General features: G+C 25.7%; 1 protein-coding gene across 1 annotated transcript in view; it reads right to left on the reverse strand.

The window, feature by feature from the left end:
• Nucleotides 1-993: 993 nt before the first annotated feature.
• Nucleotides 994-18,914, reverse strand: part of LOC129611981 (thyrotropin-releasing hormone receptor-like) — a 39,444-nt gene continuing 21,523 nt past the window's right edge. Inside the window, exons 4-5 of the mRNA XM_055525420.1 lie at nucleotides 2,082-2,869; nucleotides 994-1,406 (exon numbers count right to left, since the gene is read on the reverse strand). Coding sequence (XP_055381395.1) covers nucleotides 994-1,406; nucleotides 2,082-2,869 — 1,201 coding nt within the window. The remainder of the gene's footprint in view (nucleotides 1,407-2,081; nucleotides 2,870-18,914) is intronic.

Genomic DNA, 18,914 nt, shown 5'->3' on the forward strand with positions numbered 1-18,914 from the left:
ACCTCTAACACATTTAAAATAATTTAAAAAGTACAAAGAGTATACAAAAAATTAGATTTTAAATTAATATAACAGTTATAATAATAATGCTATGTCGTATAACAAATAAAGCTTTCAAAACTTGTAAAATTTGAAGTTTAATTTTCTTTTGTTAAAATACAAAATACTTAATCAAACAATAATTGTTTTGACACATCAAAGACACGCAGTAGTTTAACATGTTGATTTGAAAATAAAAATTATTTTAAATGTTTGACCATTTTCATTTTTTAATTGCATAAAAAAAAAAAATAATTTCTGACACTTTAACCGCTCCTAGATAAATCTGTAATTGCTCAATAAATTTTTGATCAAATAAAAAAATATAAAAGAATGCCATAACAGTGGGTTCCTTTTTGTCTTTTATACAAAAATAAATTGATTGGTACATAATATTTGACTGTTATACAAGTTGGTGCAGGGAAATATTCTCATAAGAATTAACTCATTTTTAACATTTAGAACAAATGCAACTGAAATTGCACAACGAAATTTTATATTGAATTGTGGGAAATATTGTGCTAATTGCATTAGTTACTGGAATACCTGGCATCGCAACTTAAATCAGGCATTTTCGAATTTGATTTAATCATCAAAAGCATCCAACCATATTTCGAAATTGGAAATCAGTTGTGCGAATATTCATGTAGTTTTCCAGTATCAATAAATGTATACGAATATTTGGCGTGTGGCGAAAATTTTAAGATTTTTGATGAGATCTTTGAAAAGATTTTTGTCTTTTCATTCATAAAACTTTAAGAGTAAATGATTGAATTACAAAATATTTTTATTTTATTTATTCTTAAATTTCTTTTTTATTATTGTGACTACTTATACATTTATATATACATATACATAAATATACCCTATATGCTTATTAGAAATGCTAAAGTAGTTTGTTATAAATTGTTGACATTCTCTGCGGACCAAAAATCAAAAAGAAGAAAAAAAGATTTAAACAAGACTTTCTTTTGATTGTAATCCCTTATGAAAAGTACAGACAAACCCATCATTATTTACTTTTTGATCATAGTGATTTCTTTTCAAATTGTTATTTGTCATTGCAATTGTTGATGTTATACTACTTGTTGTTGTTGTATTTAATGTTGTTATACTAGTATTTGATGCTATTGCTGGTGTAAGAGTTGGTGTTGTTATTGTTTTCATTATTGTAGTTTTGTTGTTGATATCAAATGATGGGTCTAATATTGTTGTTGATGTGGCAGTTGTATTTGTTCTAATATCATTTAAAAAAGTACTCATCACTTTTTTATTAGATACAATCAATTTTCTTTGATGTTCTTTTTCACCACTATTGAATTGATTATTGGCTTCTTTGTGATGATGTTGATATTGATAATAAAATTCTGTGGGTGTAAAAGAATCTTTTGAATAATTTTCTGATGTTCTTATTGCCTTTGAATTGATTTTTAATGGTGATGATGATGACGATACTATATTATTATAATTTTTAAAATTACTTCTAGATGATTCTGAAATTAATTTTGAACTTGTTATAGTTGTAATAGTTGTTGTTGTTATTGAAGTATTCGCAATAGAATTAACTAAAAAACTTCTATTCTCTATGGGGTTTTTAATCTTTTGGGAAGAGAATCTTTTTAATTTCTTAGTTGAAAATTGATTTTGAAATTGTTTTCTTTTGATACTGCTACTTGAACGTTGTAATTCTATTTTAGTGTTATTATAATGAAAATTATTGACATCATCATTATGAAAATTGCAATTATCATCATCATCATCATCATAATCATCATTATTATCAATAGTAAAATCATTTAGATTAGATTCATTATTAATAATGATTGAATTATTTATTGGCTCTTTTGTATTTTTTATAAGATTTTCTTCTGGTTCTTCAATAAGAATTTCACTGAAATTTACTTTTGATACACGACGTATATTACAATTTGTATTTTGATTTATTTCTTTATTATTAATACAAATAGTATTTTCAATAGAATTATTTTGATTGGGATGATTCATTAAATTAATATTGGACGGGAATTGTTTATTAAATGTACCAGATGATAATGATATGTTATTATCGATGTCTCGAACACTTCTAAAATTTTCATTATTGTCATCACTTGTAATACTATCACTTCTTAAATGTTTTAAACTACTATTTTTTCTTAAATATTCTCTACGTGTACTTGAAGTTGTTGAACTGCTCATATTTGTTGAACCAGTATGAAATGTACCTTTACGATCAGCTAATGAACTTAAACGTTTATTTTTTATAAATCTTGAACAACCTAATAACCTTAAGAAACCATGTCGAAATTTTGTTGACATTAAATTATATAAAATTGGATTCATTGCTGAATTAATATATAATAATATACGACAAAAATATAAAATATTATAAAAATTTTCAAATGTTAATGTATTTAATGTTTCATCGGGTGCAAGTATTATCCAAAGTGTTAATATACGAAATGGTAATAAACAAATAAAAAAACTTATTACAACTGTACCTAACATAAATATAACTTGTTTACGATATTTCAATACTGTATTACTACTATTATTGTTATTACTACTATTACTATGTCTTTTTTTATTATTGCTATTTCGTTTAATGTTGCTATTGTGACGGTGTGTTATTAATCCAGGATTATTCATTAAATGTTTTGCAATAATACTATATAATATTAATAATATTAAAAATGGTATAAAAAAGAAAATCGATATACTGCCAATAAAAAATAATGCTGGCCAAAATTCATCAGCAGATGTTATACAAGTAGCAACCTCAGATCCATCATAATATGTTTCCAAACTATATTTTGCTATTGATAAAATTGGACTGTAAGGATATTTGAAAAAAAAAAAGAATTAATATGGTATAAGATTCTCGTATATTAAAAGAAAAATAAATTTCAATTGATTTTGTATTATAAAAATTTGTCATAGAACGCATTTTTATTTGGTAAAATAATTTTTTTTTCAAATTAAAGATTTAATTCTAATATCTTTATTATTTTAATTTAAAATTAAAAAATAAAAGGCGGCGAGGTGAAAAATTATACTTTGCAGTAAGACTGCTTGTACTTTACGTGCACTATATAACCCGGGAAGGTGTACTAGTTGAAAAGCAACTTTAACAAACAATTAGTTGCATACAACTTATACTGTCTTTCTTATAATCTCATTTTGAAGGTAAACGGAGAAAGAGAAATTGAAATTTTAGATTTTACTTGATTTACTTGAACATAAATTCATAAAAACTAACCTAAACTCAAGTTTAGGTTAATTACAGTTATAATAATTATTGTGCTCAGCGCATTAATGGCCTATTCAACATATTTGCAAAAATGAGTTATTATACTCAATAGAGCTGTAGTGGCCTAAAGAATTGTTCTATATTTTCAAAATGAAATTATCATTCTATTTTAACAGAAATTTGTTTTTGTTTTTAAAAAATTTTCTTAAAAATTAAATATTTAGCATTTACTCGAAATGTCATTTTTACAAGTAGGCCACGAATGCGCTGAGCGCCTCAATTATGGTACTGACAACATTTTACTCCTAAGCCTATGCAATGGAAATTCTAAAAGAAATTATTAATTATATACACAGCTAGCTATTTACTTTGTTGTACAATTTTAAGGTGGTTTCGGATTATTTTATTATTTATGAATGATTTTTCAATTTAATAATTTGTGATTGTTTAAAGTTTGAATGAAAAAATTTTAAATAATTAAAGTTAAATCTGTTATCTGTAATGTTAATATTCAATACTATTTGGAATATTATAAAAATGCGTTCTAGAAACTCAAATAATTTGAATTTTTAGATATTTAAAAAAAAATTTATTATAAAAAAATTTACAAAATTTTTTAGTTTCACATTATTAAAGGTCATTGTTACTTCATACGTTCTCTTATCTTTTTTAGCTTTCATTTATTGCCATAATAAATTCCATTTTTAACTCTTTTATTTAAAATTTAGCTATATTAGGATCTAAATTTAGTTAAATTACGTGCACTATAATATTACAAAATTCACAAAAAAAGAAAAACGAAAATATAAACAAATTTTTTATTTACTTTTTTTATTTTATTAAAAAATTTAAAATATATATGCACATATAAAAAAAAATCATTTAAATTGAATGCAATAACTGCGTATACTTCCCTTTCGGATTGAGTCCAAAAAAACATGCATGATATGTACTCAATTTTCTACAGTTTGTTCTAAGCGTGAATTTTCTATTGTTAACATTCCAATATTCTGTAATCTATGTGTAAAAATATGTGTACATACATACATACATACCTTCTTGTGTCTATCTTATAAAATAAAAATATAAAAGTAAATTTTATCTAAAAAAAAAAATAAAAAAAGGAAATTGTACATAAGAACAAAAAAAAAGATTTTGGAAAATTTGTAATAAAAAACGTTCTATACGACGACAACACAAACTTTATTAGATTTTGTATTGTTGTTGATATTCGAATTCTTTTAAGGACAAAAATTTCGGTTTTCATAATTGTTTAGAATAAAAGAAAATAAGAGGACTTTCAGACATAAAAACGGAATAGCGACAAAAAATAAAATAAGCATCTGAAAAGAAAAGTTTTATTAAAAAAATTGAAAAAAGAAAAATTTTTGATAACATCTGGTTACTATGCGATTGCAAGTATACACACACACACACAAATATGCGATAGTGTCTATATAAGCGAGCATCCAGTAAAATTGAATTTATGAAAGCTTCTTTGACACTATCTTCGCCATTTATATATGTATATTTACAATATATATATATATATATATATATATATATATATTGTGATAAGAATTGATTTATTTTCCTAAATAAATTTCTAGAAACAATAAGATTAAATTATTTGAAAAAGTATTAATAAACACTAGTGGGTTTCTTCAATAATATTGCTTTTCTTATTTTGTCTTGTTCAAATTTTTATTTAAATTGAATTCATAAATTTTTAGAAAAGAAAAACTTTTCTATTGAAAAATATTAATTTGAGGGAATAGCGATTAAGTTGTTATACTTACTTTATATTCATATAATTTATAAGTTTTCCAATAAAAAAGGGTTCTTCAATTAAATAAATTGTATATACAGTAGCGTGCAAATTAATAGCAGTATGGTGAAAAATTCTTGGCCGAAAAATTTCAAACACGCATATTTAACGGTATACATTTTTGTTTTTATACTAATAAATTAATTTCAATCAAATATTTCAGTGTTACAACAATAGTTTAAAAAAATTGAAAAATTTTGGGTATTGCTATAAATTTGTAAGTCGCTGTAATAATGACGATTTAATATATTTATATGAGAGTTGTACTCTAATATAATAAATTATTGCGATAATATGTATTTTTATTTAAAGTGCTATTTGAAGATAGTACACAGATTGGGAAAAATTTTACCGGAGAAATTACCAGCAAAATAATCAAGAAAAAGTAAGGATTTTTATTTTTAATTTTCTTTGGCTAATTCAATTTTTTTCAATTTGATTTTCATGCCTGTGTTGGAAAATTGTAGAAAAAATTTTGTATAGAAAAAGCTATGTTTGTATTTTTGTATAGAAAAAGCTATGTTTGTATTTATACACATCCAAATGTGTACTACCTTTAAATTGTGCTTAAAATAAAAACTGAACTAATAATTTCATTACTGTAATAGTGTGTGTATAGATAGAATGTCCGAGACTCGATGGAACCTGAAAAGTATGGTGATAGAATACCTCCAGGCACACATTTTGTATTGATTTTTGGGCTTCCTTTCTTGAGTTATGAGGCTCCAAACTTGCAATTTCTGAAAACCGTGTAATTTTTATATTTTTATTGTTAACTCACAAAGAACTATAACCAAAACCAATTTTATATAATTATTTTGAGGCTCATAATTCGTGATATTAATTTTAATAATGATTTAAGTTATGCCATTTTTATGGTAAATTTGTCTGGTGGTTATTTAGTTAATCAAATATTTTATTCGTGCAACAACAGTTGGTTGTTGACGAAATCTGTTGACGAAATCTGTTGACGTTCTGTTTATTTTGTTAGAAAACCGCTTTTGTTGATTTTGATAGGCTCTGCTTTTATTGCATCCTTGGAATAGCTATGTGTATGCAATTCGATCTATAATTGTGTTTTAATTTCATCAATTTCTTTTGTCCTATTTCTACGATGTCATGAATATCAAGCTTAATTAACACGGAACACATTTGTTTTTGATTTAGTAAGATTTTCGTTAAAATCACAAATGAAGAACATTAGAACCTTTTGAAAAACCTTATATAGAAGTATGTATATTACTAGGTATTAAATTATTTTTGAAAAATATCAATAAATGACAAGTTCTTAGAATAACTTTAATGTAAAATATTATTGAAATCTTTTCAAGTTCCTGTATAGTTTAAGTTTTTTTTTTTAATTTCGTGCAATTTTTATTAAAAATTTCGTATTTTTCGTAATAAATATTTTTCGTATTTTTTGTAATAACAATTTTTTGGTTTTTATTTTGTTCATATTTACTGTTATATTAATTTTATACAATTGTTGCCCGAATAGTTATGGACCAAGAGAATAAATTTTTAAAATTAATAAGACAAACATTAAAGTTTTGCGAATTAAGAAAGTTCTGTTGTTGATTACAATTCGGCAAACACCCCCTAATTTTTTCATACTAATTTCCGGCGAACTTTTTTTTTCAATTTTAATTAAAATAAATAAAATACTCGTATTCATTAATTTTCTTTTAGAAATTTTATTTGATTAATTTTTATAATTTTATACTGACATTAATTTTGTTATTGGTTTGTTTTTATGACAATTTAATACTTTTTGTTTTTATTGTTTCCGCCATTCTCTTAAAATCTTTTAGTGATTTTTTTTTTAAACTTCTCTTACATTTTTCTTAAATTTATATTATAAATTTTTTTACTAATAAAATATTTTTTTGTATTAGATTTTAATTTCAATAAATAGTCATGCATATGAAACTTAAAATTATTAAAAATTCTATATAATATTATTAATTCATTATAATGTATGGGTGTATGTTCAATTATTTAAACTTTATTATTTTAAAATTTTATTAATTTTTGTACAAAATTTAATGTTTTATACAAGCATTTCCCACTTCGTTATAAAAATAAATCAAAATTTTCAATGATTTTTTTAATTAAAAATAATTTTTTATTTTAAAATTTTATAAAATATAGCTTGCTAATCAATAATTTGGAAATGAATTTTCAAGGATGAGCTCAGCAAAGTTTTCTCTTATTATTATGAATTTTCATTTTCTACGGTGTTGAAAAAATAATTTAAAAATTAAAAAAAATTCTATAAAATTTTTAAACATAATGTCAGATTAATGCCGTATATGTACTCGTATATCTTATCAGCCCACAAAGCTCAGATCGTAAATCAATTTCCAAATTAAAATTAAAATCGCAATCGGTCTTTGAAATTAATTATGTGAAAGAAATTTTTTAATATTATTAGCTCTGCTGGCTCTACATATTGGCTTGAATTATTTAATCTTCAAATTTCAAAGCACTCGCTTTTTAAATGAAAATTTGAAAATATTCGACCTCTCCTATCCTTCCAATGAAAGGGTATTGTTACAGAGAAAAAAAAATAATTGCAATAATCAATTATTTTATAAAAATATTTCAATCGGAATTCATCGGAGCATAAAACTTTAGACATTGTTTTTGTAAATTTTGTCAGTTCGGAATATTTCGCAAAATAATATCACCTTGGTGGTCAGTTATTCCATTACTTAGAATATAATTGATATTCAAATGGAATTAGTCTTATTCTAAAGAAAAATCTTAACATTGCGTTATTGAAACTTAAGGAAATTTAAATTTATTTTTTAAATATTGTTTCATTAATATTAAGTTTTATTTTGAAGTGAGAATGGAATAAGATTATCAGATACAAATTTAATATAAAGTAGAACATAAGCTGTTTGCACCTGATATAGGTAAAATGTCGAAAACGAAATCTCCTGTGGCTATCTATAGGAATAAAAAGTTTTACAATATTTTTACGTATATTGTTTGCTTTGAAATTTCAAGAAAATCATGTGGATATTATAAAAATTGGAGTGAATTCTAAAATTTGTTTTCCCTTCCAAAAAATATTCAAGTAATAAAAATAATTAATCTAATCTTTACTAATTTATAACCATTTCTCCAATGTACATAAATCAGATCTGAATAAATTAAAAATTTATTACCATACAAAATAAATTAATGTAATAAAAAACTTTTACACTATTAATTTTTAATATTTTTAGTAAGGCGACACAGTAATAGAACCATCCCACACGTATTTTTTAATATTTTCAAAAATATAGGTGCAAGGGCAAGTAGAAAAGAACCAAAAAAAATTCTATGTTTATTTTGCTAAAGTTATAGTACCAAGAATTAATATTTGAAATTGAAACCTCTTTTAATGATGGCAATTAATATTAGATTTGGGAAGACATAAGAATTTATTACTTAATTTTTTTCGGGAAAACAAAAAATCAGTTTTATACTATAAAGGTTAAAAGACTATCGAGTGCTTTCCCAAAACATCTTACTTATGTTAGTGGTATTCACTTAGCAACAATATAAATAGTAAAGGGGACGGCATAAAATAAGTGTGTATATGCGTGGAATTCAAATCCTTTTGTCGAATGATTGATTTTAATGTTTGTTTATATGTCATGCATTTTCGACAATGATCCGGAATGTAAAGAACTATTTGTTTATTATTTTGTTTTTGTAAGTGAAAAGGTTACAAGTTCTTTCGCCCACTCAACAACATATTTGTACGTGCAAAGAACTTTCCTTCTTATGTACACTTGTATTTCAAGTGTACAAAACAAAATATTCTCAAAATAAACCCTAAAATTTTTGTATTTTTTTTTTTCAAAAATGTTGTTTGTTTTTTACTTTTGTTTTTTTTTGTTTTTTTGGTTTAGACCTATCTCAACAGCAAATATTTTCCGATAAATTTCTCAAAACATGAAAAAAAAAAAAATCAAAGAATGAATAACAGTAAAAAAAAAGGACATGTAGGAATGAAATGTCAGGCGACATGACTATATTTCAATTTTTCTTTTACACATTAGTGATTTTTGATATTAAATATTAAAAAAATATGTAAGGATCGTATACAAGGCTGCCTATGACATAGCGTCACAAAATGAACACTGAAGAATAAGAAGCGAAAATGTTAAGTAACAGTATAAGGGCTTTTTTGATTTTTTTAATAGTTGACCTAGTAATTTTAATTCTTTGCCCGGTACTAGCTGTTTGACTTTAAAGTGGTTTTGGAAAGGGTTTCCTAAGCGTTCAGGAACTGCGGTCCAACTCGCTTGCAGATATCTTCAGTTTTGTACTTTGATTATTAATACCATAGGTAGGAGCATGGTAAATCTACAATAAGCCACGAATGGCCCGGGGGAGATCCTCTTGCTAAACTCGGTTCCCTTAAAAATTTACAATCTATAATCTAGTAATTTTTGTAATTTCTTAATATTCAATATTATATAGCCAACAAAAGTTAACAATAAAATACCTGATGGCTGTTACAAATCATTTCACATCTAAACTTAAATAGAGTTGGTAATTTGAGCAGAAATGCATTAGCATTTTTCGGAAAAATGATTCGTAAACGATTGTGCATATAGACATAGCAGGCGATTAACATAACTTTAGTAAAAATTCAAGGATATTCGAAACTAAAGCTTTGGTTTACAAAATAGAGAAATTTAAAATAATTTCTAACAAATTTTTATGTTTTAAGCGCGGACTTAATTTAAAATTCTCTGGACAGCCCAAAATGGAGTTTTAGCATTTTATTCAGTTTTCAATTCAATTTCAGTTTTTTATTCAAATTCATTAACAGTGTAACAATATTACATAACAATAATAAATGAAAAATTATAAAACTATTACAAATTAACTTATAAAAGTAATACTAAAAATTAAGATTAAATAAATTCAATATACAAAAAAATTTCAAATTACTTTTTCATTCAAATTTTCATTAAAACCAATAAAATAATGTATAATTTCATTAATTAAAAATAAATAATGTACCTCATATAGTGTCTCTCAAAACAAAAAGAACATTGAATAAAAACTAATCAATGCATTCAATGCAATTATAGTATTGCAGTTGCGAATGCTGTTAATTAAAACTACAAGTGTACTAATTCAAAATTAGAGTGGGGTTACTCTATTAAAAAAAAAATAAAAATTAAAAAAGAGTAAATTAAACTAAAAAAAAAAAATGTTAATAAATGTTAATAAATGTAAAAGGAAAGAAAAAAATTTTTAAGTATTTTGAAAAAAGAAAAGAAAAAAGCGAAACTAAAACAAGTTGATATTCGTAAATGCGAAATTAAGTAGTAATTACAAACAAACTCCTTATTTCAATATGATTGAAACCAAAAAGCCATGATTTTATCTCCCTTAATAGTTTGGAACCGAAACACAAGCCTCGAATGCACTGCGGCAAAGCATTATACAGCCGTGGAGCTATTGATGCAAAAGAGCCTAAAAAATGCTGAACTCTATGTGGAGGAACAAAAGCTAGCCTTCTATTGTTAATTCTAAGATTATGAATCGAACAGTATCTATAATTTAAGTAACCACTTTTCCTAAAAAATTCCTTAAGAACTTTAAAACAATAAAGGTGCTTTAGTGGAAGAATTTTCAAACTCCTAAAAAGATCAAAACTGCTAACTCTACGATTTTTATTCAGAATTAATCTAATTACACATTTTTGTTGCGTCAAAAGTGGCTGCAGAAGACAATTATGGGTTCCACCCCAGTTCACGATCCCATATTGAAGCTTGGAATGAAACAAGGCGTAGTAAATAGATGTTAAAAGTTTTTTTGAGGCAAACTGTTTCAGATAGTAAAACTGCCTTACCACTGTACTAAAATAGTGTTTCAACAACCTTGTGTGCTCAGACCAATCAAACCTCGCATTCAATGTAAGACCCAAATACTTAAAAGAATCGACACATTCTAGTTTAAAACAAGCCGGGTTACAGTTGCTGGAATTATCGTAAGGTATCGAATTCTCCCTATATGCACATAAATTGAATTTGTTACAATCCGAACAATGATAATATAAATTATCAATCAACGGCACCGATCCACCCAGGTTAAAAAATAGTAGCCTTGTTTTATCACTTAATAAAAGCTTATGGAGAGAAAGCCAATTTCTAAGCAATGCCAAGTCATAACTTATATCACATACAACTTCAAACAACGAAAGATTACTATACGAGCAACCAACGTCATCTGCAAAAGCAGTTAGACGACCTCTAAATTTCTGAAACAACAGAGAATTGAAAAATACTAAAAAAAGAATAGGACCAAGGACTGAGCCCTGAGGTACTCCTACAAGAATATCTTTGAAATCGCTAAAAACACAATTATCTATAACAACTTTTTGTTTTCTACCACTTAAATAAGATTTAAAAAGATAAAATACATTACCTCTAAAACCTGCCTTATATAGTTTATCGAGCAGAATTTCATGATCTACAGTGTCAAAGGCCTTTTTGATATCTATAAAAAGAGCAGCATTTTTAGTACCACTGTTTAGACCCCCGTAAATTCTCGAACAAAAATTCAATAAAGCATCCTCTGTAGACAGTTCACTTCTAAACCCGTACTGAATATCACTAAAAAATTTATTCCGATCCAAAAATTTTAACATTCTTTTTTTGATCAATTTTTCAATAACCTTAGACAACGGGGGTAGCTTTGAAATTGGCCTGTAATTATCTATATTACATCTATCACCCTTTTTAAATAATGGAACAACATCAGCTAATTTTAGCAAATCAGGGAATATACCATCATCTATACACCAATTAAAGATAAAAGAAAGAGTGTCAACTATATTTAAAGCGATTTTCTTCAGCAATAAATTAGTACTGGAGTTATCTAGCTCACTTACTATTATCTTGTAAAGCTCAAATGAAGAAATCGGCTCAAAATAACAGCTGCTAACTTGATGAATATCATCAACCAAATCGCAAAAACCATCAACACATCCCAGCGAATTGAAACCTGACAATAAATTATTCACGTCAGAAAATTTGCTATTGAATTCATTCGCAATTACTTCTTTATCACTCACAATAACACCATCCAAATTCAAAGAAGAAATAGGAACACTGTCAAATTTACAACGATTTAAAGAACTGTTAACAATATTCCACTCCTTTCGTGTATTACCTTTAACCCTATTAAGTTCCGACATATAATAACAATCCTTCACTTTTTTCGCATTACGTCTCACTTTTTTACAAATTTTCTTATACCTTGCTTTTAAAGTAGGATTATTTGGAAATCTTGCACATTTTTTAGCTAATTTATGTTTAAAATCAATATCCTTCAGTAACCTATCATTCATCCAGGGTTTCAATGGTGTAAATCTATTAGATTTACTAACAAATTCCGAACAGAAATCCACATGCCCGTTCAAAATTTGGTTAAATGCCTCAAACGCTACATTCGGATCACGTCCACAAAATACATCAATCCAGCTTTCTAACCTAAGCCTCTCATTCAATAACTCATAATTCGTTCTTTTAAAATGGATCCTATCAGTTGCCGACCTTGGTATTTTATTGAAGTTAATATCATTAATTAATAAAGCAGTCATAACATGATCTGAAATCCCATAATCAAAAATAGAACTATATAAACTCAAGCCATTAGAATTACTTAGACGAACAAATATGTGATCAATACAGGAACTAGACACATCATTAATACGTGTGGGACAATTAATACAAGATTCTAAACCATAAAAAGACATTAAATTAAGGTAAGATTCTGAAACTACTGCATCACATAGAATATTTAAATTCATATCACCTAAAATAATTAGATTACGCGAATTATTGATATTCAAATGAGCAGACAATTCTTCCAAAAATAACTCTTTACTACCAATATTAAATCTATATATACATAAGAAAGAGAAGTCTCTTTCAAGAATTTTGCAATCAATTTTTAATGCATCAGCAGTATTCATTTCAATAACAGTCTTAGAACATAAAATATTATCACTGATAAAAGCTATAACACCACCAGCTGCATAATTATTATTACAGCACGAATAAATACTATAATTTGGTATACTATATAAATTAACTTCAGAATCATAAATCCAAGTTTCAGTTAAGAAAATAAAATCAGGCTTATTAGTTAATGAATTAATGTGCAAAAGAAAAGTATCAAAATTTTTCCGCATACTACGAATATTCTGACAAACAATTGAAAAGTTAAAAATATTATTCTTGTTTTGAAAAGCACTTTCACAAATGGTACTATCATATGTACAAAAAGGAGTAAAATTAATATTTTCTAAAAAATTTAAATTATTCATTGTAAAATAATATAATATGAAACTAAGAAAATAAAATTTAATCTAAACTATTTAAATCCTCAATTGAATTTATTACCTTTACAAGATCACCTTCCTTTTTTCTCATATAAATATTATCATTTTTTACCCAAAGAAATTTGTATTTTTTCTCTTGTTTCTTTTTTCTAGCAGCAGCAATTAATTTATTTGTAGCATCAGAATAACACTCATTAATATAAATATTTTTCTTTCCATTATCATTAAATAGTTTCGTAGTAAGTTTCAGAGTATTTTTATGTTTTGCTCTTAAAACCATTTTTTTTGTATGCAGCTTTGCAAACTTTATGTAAATAACGTGCGAGAGAGAGTTGTCGCTGGCTACAGTTGCATACGTATTTTCACTAGTAGCGAGAGCAGAAGTTGAAGCCACAGGTTTTTTGTTGTTGTTAAAACTTTGAACGTAGCAGTCATCAATTTCTTCTTTACTAATATTAACATTTAAACCATCATTAAAAACTGTGAGAGCGCTATCTAACATATTATCTCTGTTTATATTTGGAATACCATGAATTCTTAATACCTTCTCTCTTTGTTTATATTGGATACCATTTAATTTATTCTGCAAAGTATCAATTTGTTGTTGTAAATTAATTTTATCTTGTTGCAAAGAAGTTATAAGAGAAACCGCATTTTTATTAAATATTTTAAGTTGTGTTAATTCTTCATAAAGCAATTCCAAGGTAATTTCTTTTTGCGGAGAGGTTGAAATATTACCATCTAGTCCAGTAGTAACATCATTAAATACAGGTGAATGTGTAGGTGAGTGCAGTGAAGAATTTCTCCTTTTACTTACACATGTTGAACACTTGTGATCAATTTTGTGCGTTTTCATATATTGCAAATCTATTTGAGTTAATTTTGCACAATGTATATGAAATATTTTTTTACAACCACCACATTGAACGTTTAAATTAATTAATATCATACCAGTGGATCACGTTACACCTGTTGTAAAGTGATTAAAGTGTTCACTGTTATTAAAATGCTTACAAAGAGCAATTAAGGGACAAACAGGGGCATTATGCGGCTTCCAACTAAACTGAACGCGTCACTGTATTGAGGAATTTTGCATAAATTCGAAAAAAAAATATTATCACACAATTTCAATACAAACCGGTTTTGTTTCTTCTCATTTTACTTTTTCTTTTTGATGTCGTATACAAGAGGTTAGAATTATGTTCTTGTATTTCTTTTTTTAAAATATATATATATATTTTTAATTTATCATGCGTAAAATTTAATATTAAAGGATATCAAATGGAAGTTTATACTCTTTACATGATAAATATTGTGGGATCCTATGTGTTACAATTTTTGTAATACACTCGCACATATACGTTACATGTGTAATATATTTTTTTTAATATATAGATAATTTTTCCGATTGACATGAATGTCTCGCAAACCATCAGGATGTAAAAATATTATATAAGAGACACAAAAAAAAATAAAAGTATAATATTAAAAGTGAATAAATAAATACAATAGAAAAGAAAAATATCCTGTATTTGATAGGTTCCGCTATAAATCTTTAATACAAATACAAAAGAGATAAAAAGAAGATGAGAGAAAAAAAATGATGGTGAGGCGGAAGACTGGAGGGAGGGTAGGAGAGGATTAGATTGAAAAATATCAATTTTTTGCCTTATTAAACACTCATTTAACAAAAAAAAAATATCAAAAAGGACATTTTTGTTTCAATATTTTAAAGTAGATGTTCATTTGTTATTGAATATTGTTTTTTGCTCGTTCTTTCCTTGATACCGTGTAGAAAATGAGGTCAATGAACTGGATATATATTACAACTCAAGGACATTCAAAATACATATTGAAATATTGAAAATAAAGTCATTCATTTATTTGGTACATATATAGGTTTGGTATGAAATGGAATATGTCTTTATAGTTGTTTGCGATAAGAGTTTTGATATAATGATGAAAATTAATAGATAAATGTTAAAAAGAAAAATGCGGGGGGGGGGGGGAGAACGAGGGAGAGCTGGAGAGGGGACAATAGAAAAAAAACTAGAATAATGATTTGGCATTAAAATAATGACGATTTTTTTTTCTACCAGAGTATTAATGTTAAGAAGTATGTAATAGCCTTAAATATATATACAAATAAAAATTTATCAGTATTATTGTGAATATTTTTTGATAATTAAAATTAAATTGTATGAATTAAAATTAAATTGTATGAATAATGATCAATGGGAAGGCTTGTTTTATTATTTTTAAGAACTTCTTACTGCCAAATTGATTAAATAATAATGGCCGAATTATAGAAGTCGATTGCTATTAAATTGACTCGTCCTTCACAAGGTGGTCCAAGAAAATTTCGAACTTTAATTGAAACAGATAATTTCACTCATAAACTCAATAAATTTTAAATTCTACCGCTGCAGTGTAGTCGCCTACAATCATTATCGATTTTAAGAGATTTGAGTGGTAAAGTTGATTCTGAATCGATTTCAGTAATTGAGTCTTAAAAAGATATCACTAATTTTTAATAATTTTAAGGTCTACATTAAATCAAATGGTTTTATGTAAATTTGTACTCGTATTTATTTAGTTGCCAACTCTTAAATATATGTAAACGCAATATTACAAAAATGTGCTTATCTTATGATAAATTGAGAAATGTTAAATGTACATAAACTCCCAAAAGTGATTTAAAAAACTGACAGATTTAATAAATTTATTTTATTTGCTTAAATATTCATGTTCAAGGACATTTTCTTAGTTGGATAAGGACATTTGTCTTTTCTTCTTTGCCAATTCTCTTCCATAATTCTTAGTGTATATTTTCTTCTTTTCTCTTAGTTCATAATATTTTTTATATTAAAGAATGTCAAGTGGTTAGTGAATATTCTCATAATAATTTATATTTCATTCATTTTTTTTTTCTGTTTATTATTAAGTATTTATGAGTTAAACATTTTATTTACTTGAAAGTTTATAATAAATAAAGTTGGTTTAATGCAAGAACGCTAAATTTGCTGTGTACTTTAAGTGAAATTAAAGTTGTATAACAAAATCTGATATTGTGAATGTCACATAATTTTCTGATAAAAGCTGATGGTATGAAGCAATTTATGTTAACAAGTCCTCACAGAAAATTTATTTCTAATTTAATTCTATATATAGTTTTGTGATATAATCATTTTTGTTATATAGGCATCTCTATTAAAGATGTAGGGAATATGCTTATTCGGAAGTTGGAAATTTCTGGAAAATTACTTGGAGTTGATTATTTTAAGATATTGAAGATATAATAAAGCAATGTACTCGTATAAATAGGAGATTGAATTCTATATATTTGTTCTCGTAAACCACTTCATTCTTTGAAACGTCTGCGATGAAGACTTACTGTTCTTAAACTGTCGAAGTAATCAAGGTCAGATTAAAGGTAAAATTTTTTAAATTTTACTACATTTAGTGGAGTACGGAAGGAAACGCATTATTTCTAATACACAAAGGGAATAAGTTGTTTTCAGAGCTCTGAATGGAAAAATTGTAATTTGCGGTAGGCTGAGACTTTAACAAACGTTCTTTTATCAACAGTTGTCTCTTATTAATATTTTATAAGTACAATTTTTATTCTTCTTAAAACTTCATACTTGTTAAATAGCAAATATGAAAATTTTTAAAATGAAATTTGAAAAAAAAAAATTGTTTTCTTAATAATGACAAAATAATAGAATGACCACACTTTATTAGGTCTGTTCTTTGTGATTTTATACTCATTTACACATATGTGAAACTTTTTCGAAAACTGAGCACCCAAAACTAATAAAAAAATAAGAAAATTAAAAAAAATCATAATAATAAAAGAAAACTTTATGATTTTTATAATAAAGTTGTTATCAAAAAATATCCTTACAGAATAATATCCTTAAAACTATGTCTGTATATTAAATATATATATATATGTATATTAAGTATGTATATATAAATTATGTATACTTTTATATATCTTTCTCTTTTTCACACAATTCCTGTAAACTTTTCGATATACGTTTTCTATCAATCACAATTTTTTTAATATTATTGTATATTAATTTATATATATAAAAATGTACAGGGTGTTTTTGATGAATAATCATTTATTAATCAATGTTTTGAATTGTGGTATTTGTTGTTGTATTTAAATATTACCAAATAAGCTAAAGATGTCGCTATCTGTATTAGACATGTTCATTGTCACATTCTGGTTCTGACTTGTTCTGTGACCTCTAAAAGTGCACCCTTCTACGTTCAAAGTAATGGACAATATATAATAAACATTCAACATTATGTGTATAATAATTGCGCCCCTATTTTCCGGCGCTCATTGTACATATTTTGCATATATGGTATGTCCGATTATATTATTGTGAGTGTGAGTGGATTGAAAAATCATTTTCAACTGATATAAGGTTGGGTTATGTAATATACGCTATAATATTATTCAAATTAGAAATAGAAAAACAAAAGTATATACTGGAAATTTCCATTAATTATATGTGGAGCAATAAAATAATTGTTGTACAGAAAAAATTAGAACATATGACCGATCACAAACTGAAATGCCATATATGTATCTACTTCTAAGTGTTTTAAGTGTTACCTTAAGGTACACAATATTTTCTGCTGTAATCTAAAGAAAGATGTCACATACTACTCAAATGTCACATTCTACTCTCTGAAAAAGAATTAAACAATATTTTGCTAATTCGCATTTTGCATCCGTTTCAGCAAAATTATGATTTTTCAATTTGAGCCCTTTTAGCCCTTTGATTATTAGAATCATTTCATAGCGCAATAACAGTTTTGTAAGGAACTATTTTAAATTGAATTGTTTAAAATAACTTTGAAGGTTGTTAAAGTAAAAATTTTTAACAATTTTGGATGAACTAAGACTCATATAAATCAAGCAACAATCTAAGCTTAGCTTTTCCGAGTTTGTCTTCTAAAATGTTTACGTTATAATCTACTGAATTTATTAACATTTATGCAAGAAGTAATTTTACTAATTTTTAGTGATAAAAAGTAGTATTGATTTTTAAAATTAATAAATTGATTATTCATTGGTACACCCTGTATTTTTAACTTGAACTATATTAAAAAAAAAAAACAATTTCTATATGATTCTAAGTATATACTGTATAAAATTCATACATATGTATGTATGCATGTGTGTATTGAACACACTTTTACCGTTTCCAATTTAATTTCAGGCCTCTGATGAAAACTTTATATGCCTTTCACTCCATATGGTATACACAACACGTATTTAAAGTTGTTGATGACTGTGATGATGACGATGTTCATCATAACAAAAATCTCGCCATGATCTAATAATGAATTTATCTCTTTTTTTTTATATTTTATATTTTATTTTTTATTATCACAATTATCATGTATTTTAG

This window comes from Condylostylus longicornis, unplaced genomic scaffold, assembly GCF_029603195.1.
Source record: "Condylostylus longicornis isolate FDR11 unplaced genomic scaffold, ASM2960319v2 ptg000055l, whole genome shotgun sequence".
NCBI lineage: Eukaryota > Metazoa > Arthropoda > Insecta > Diptera > Dolichopodidae > Condylostylus > Condylostylus longicornis.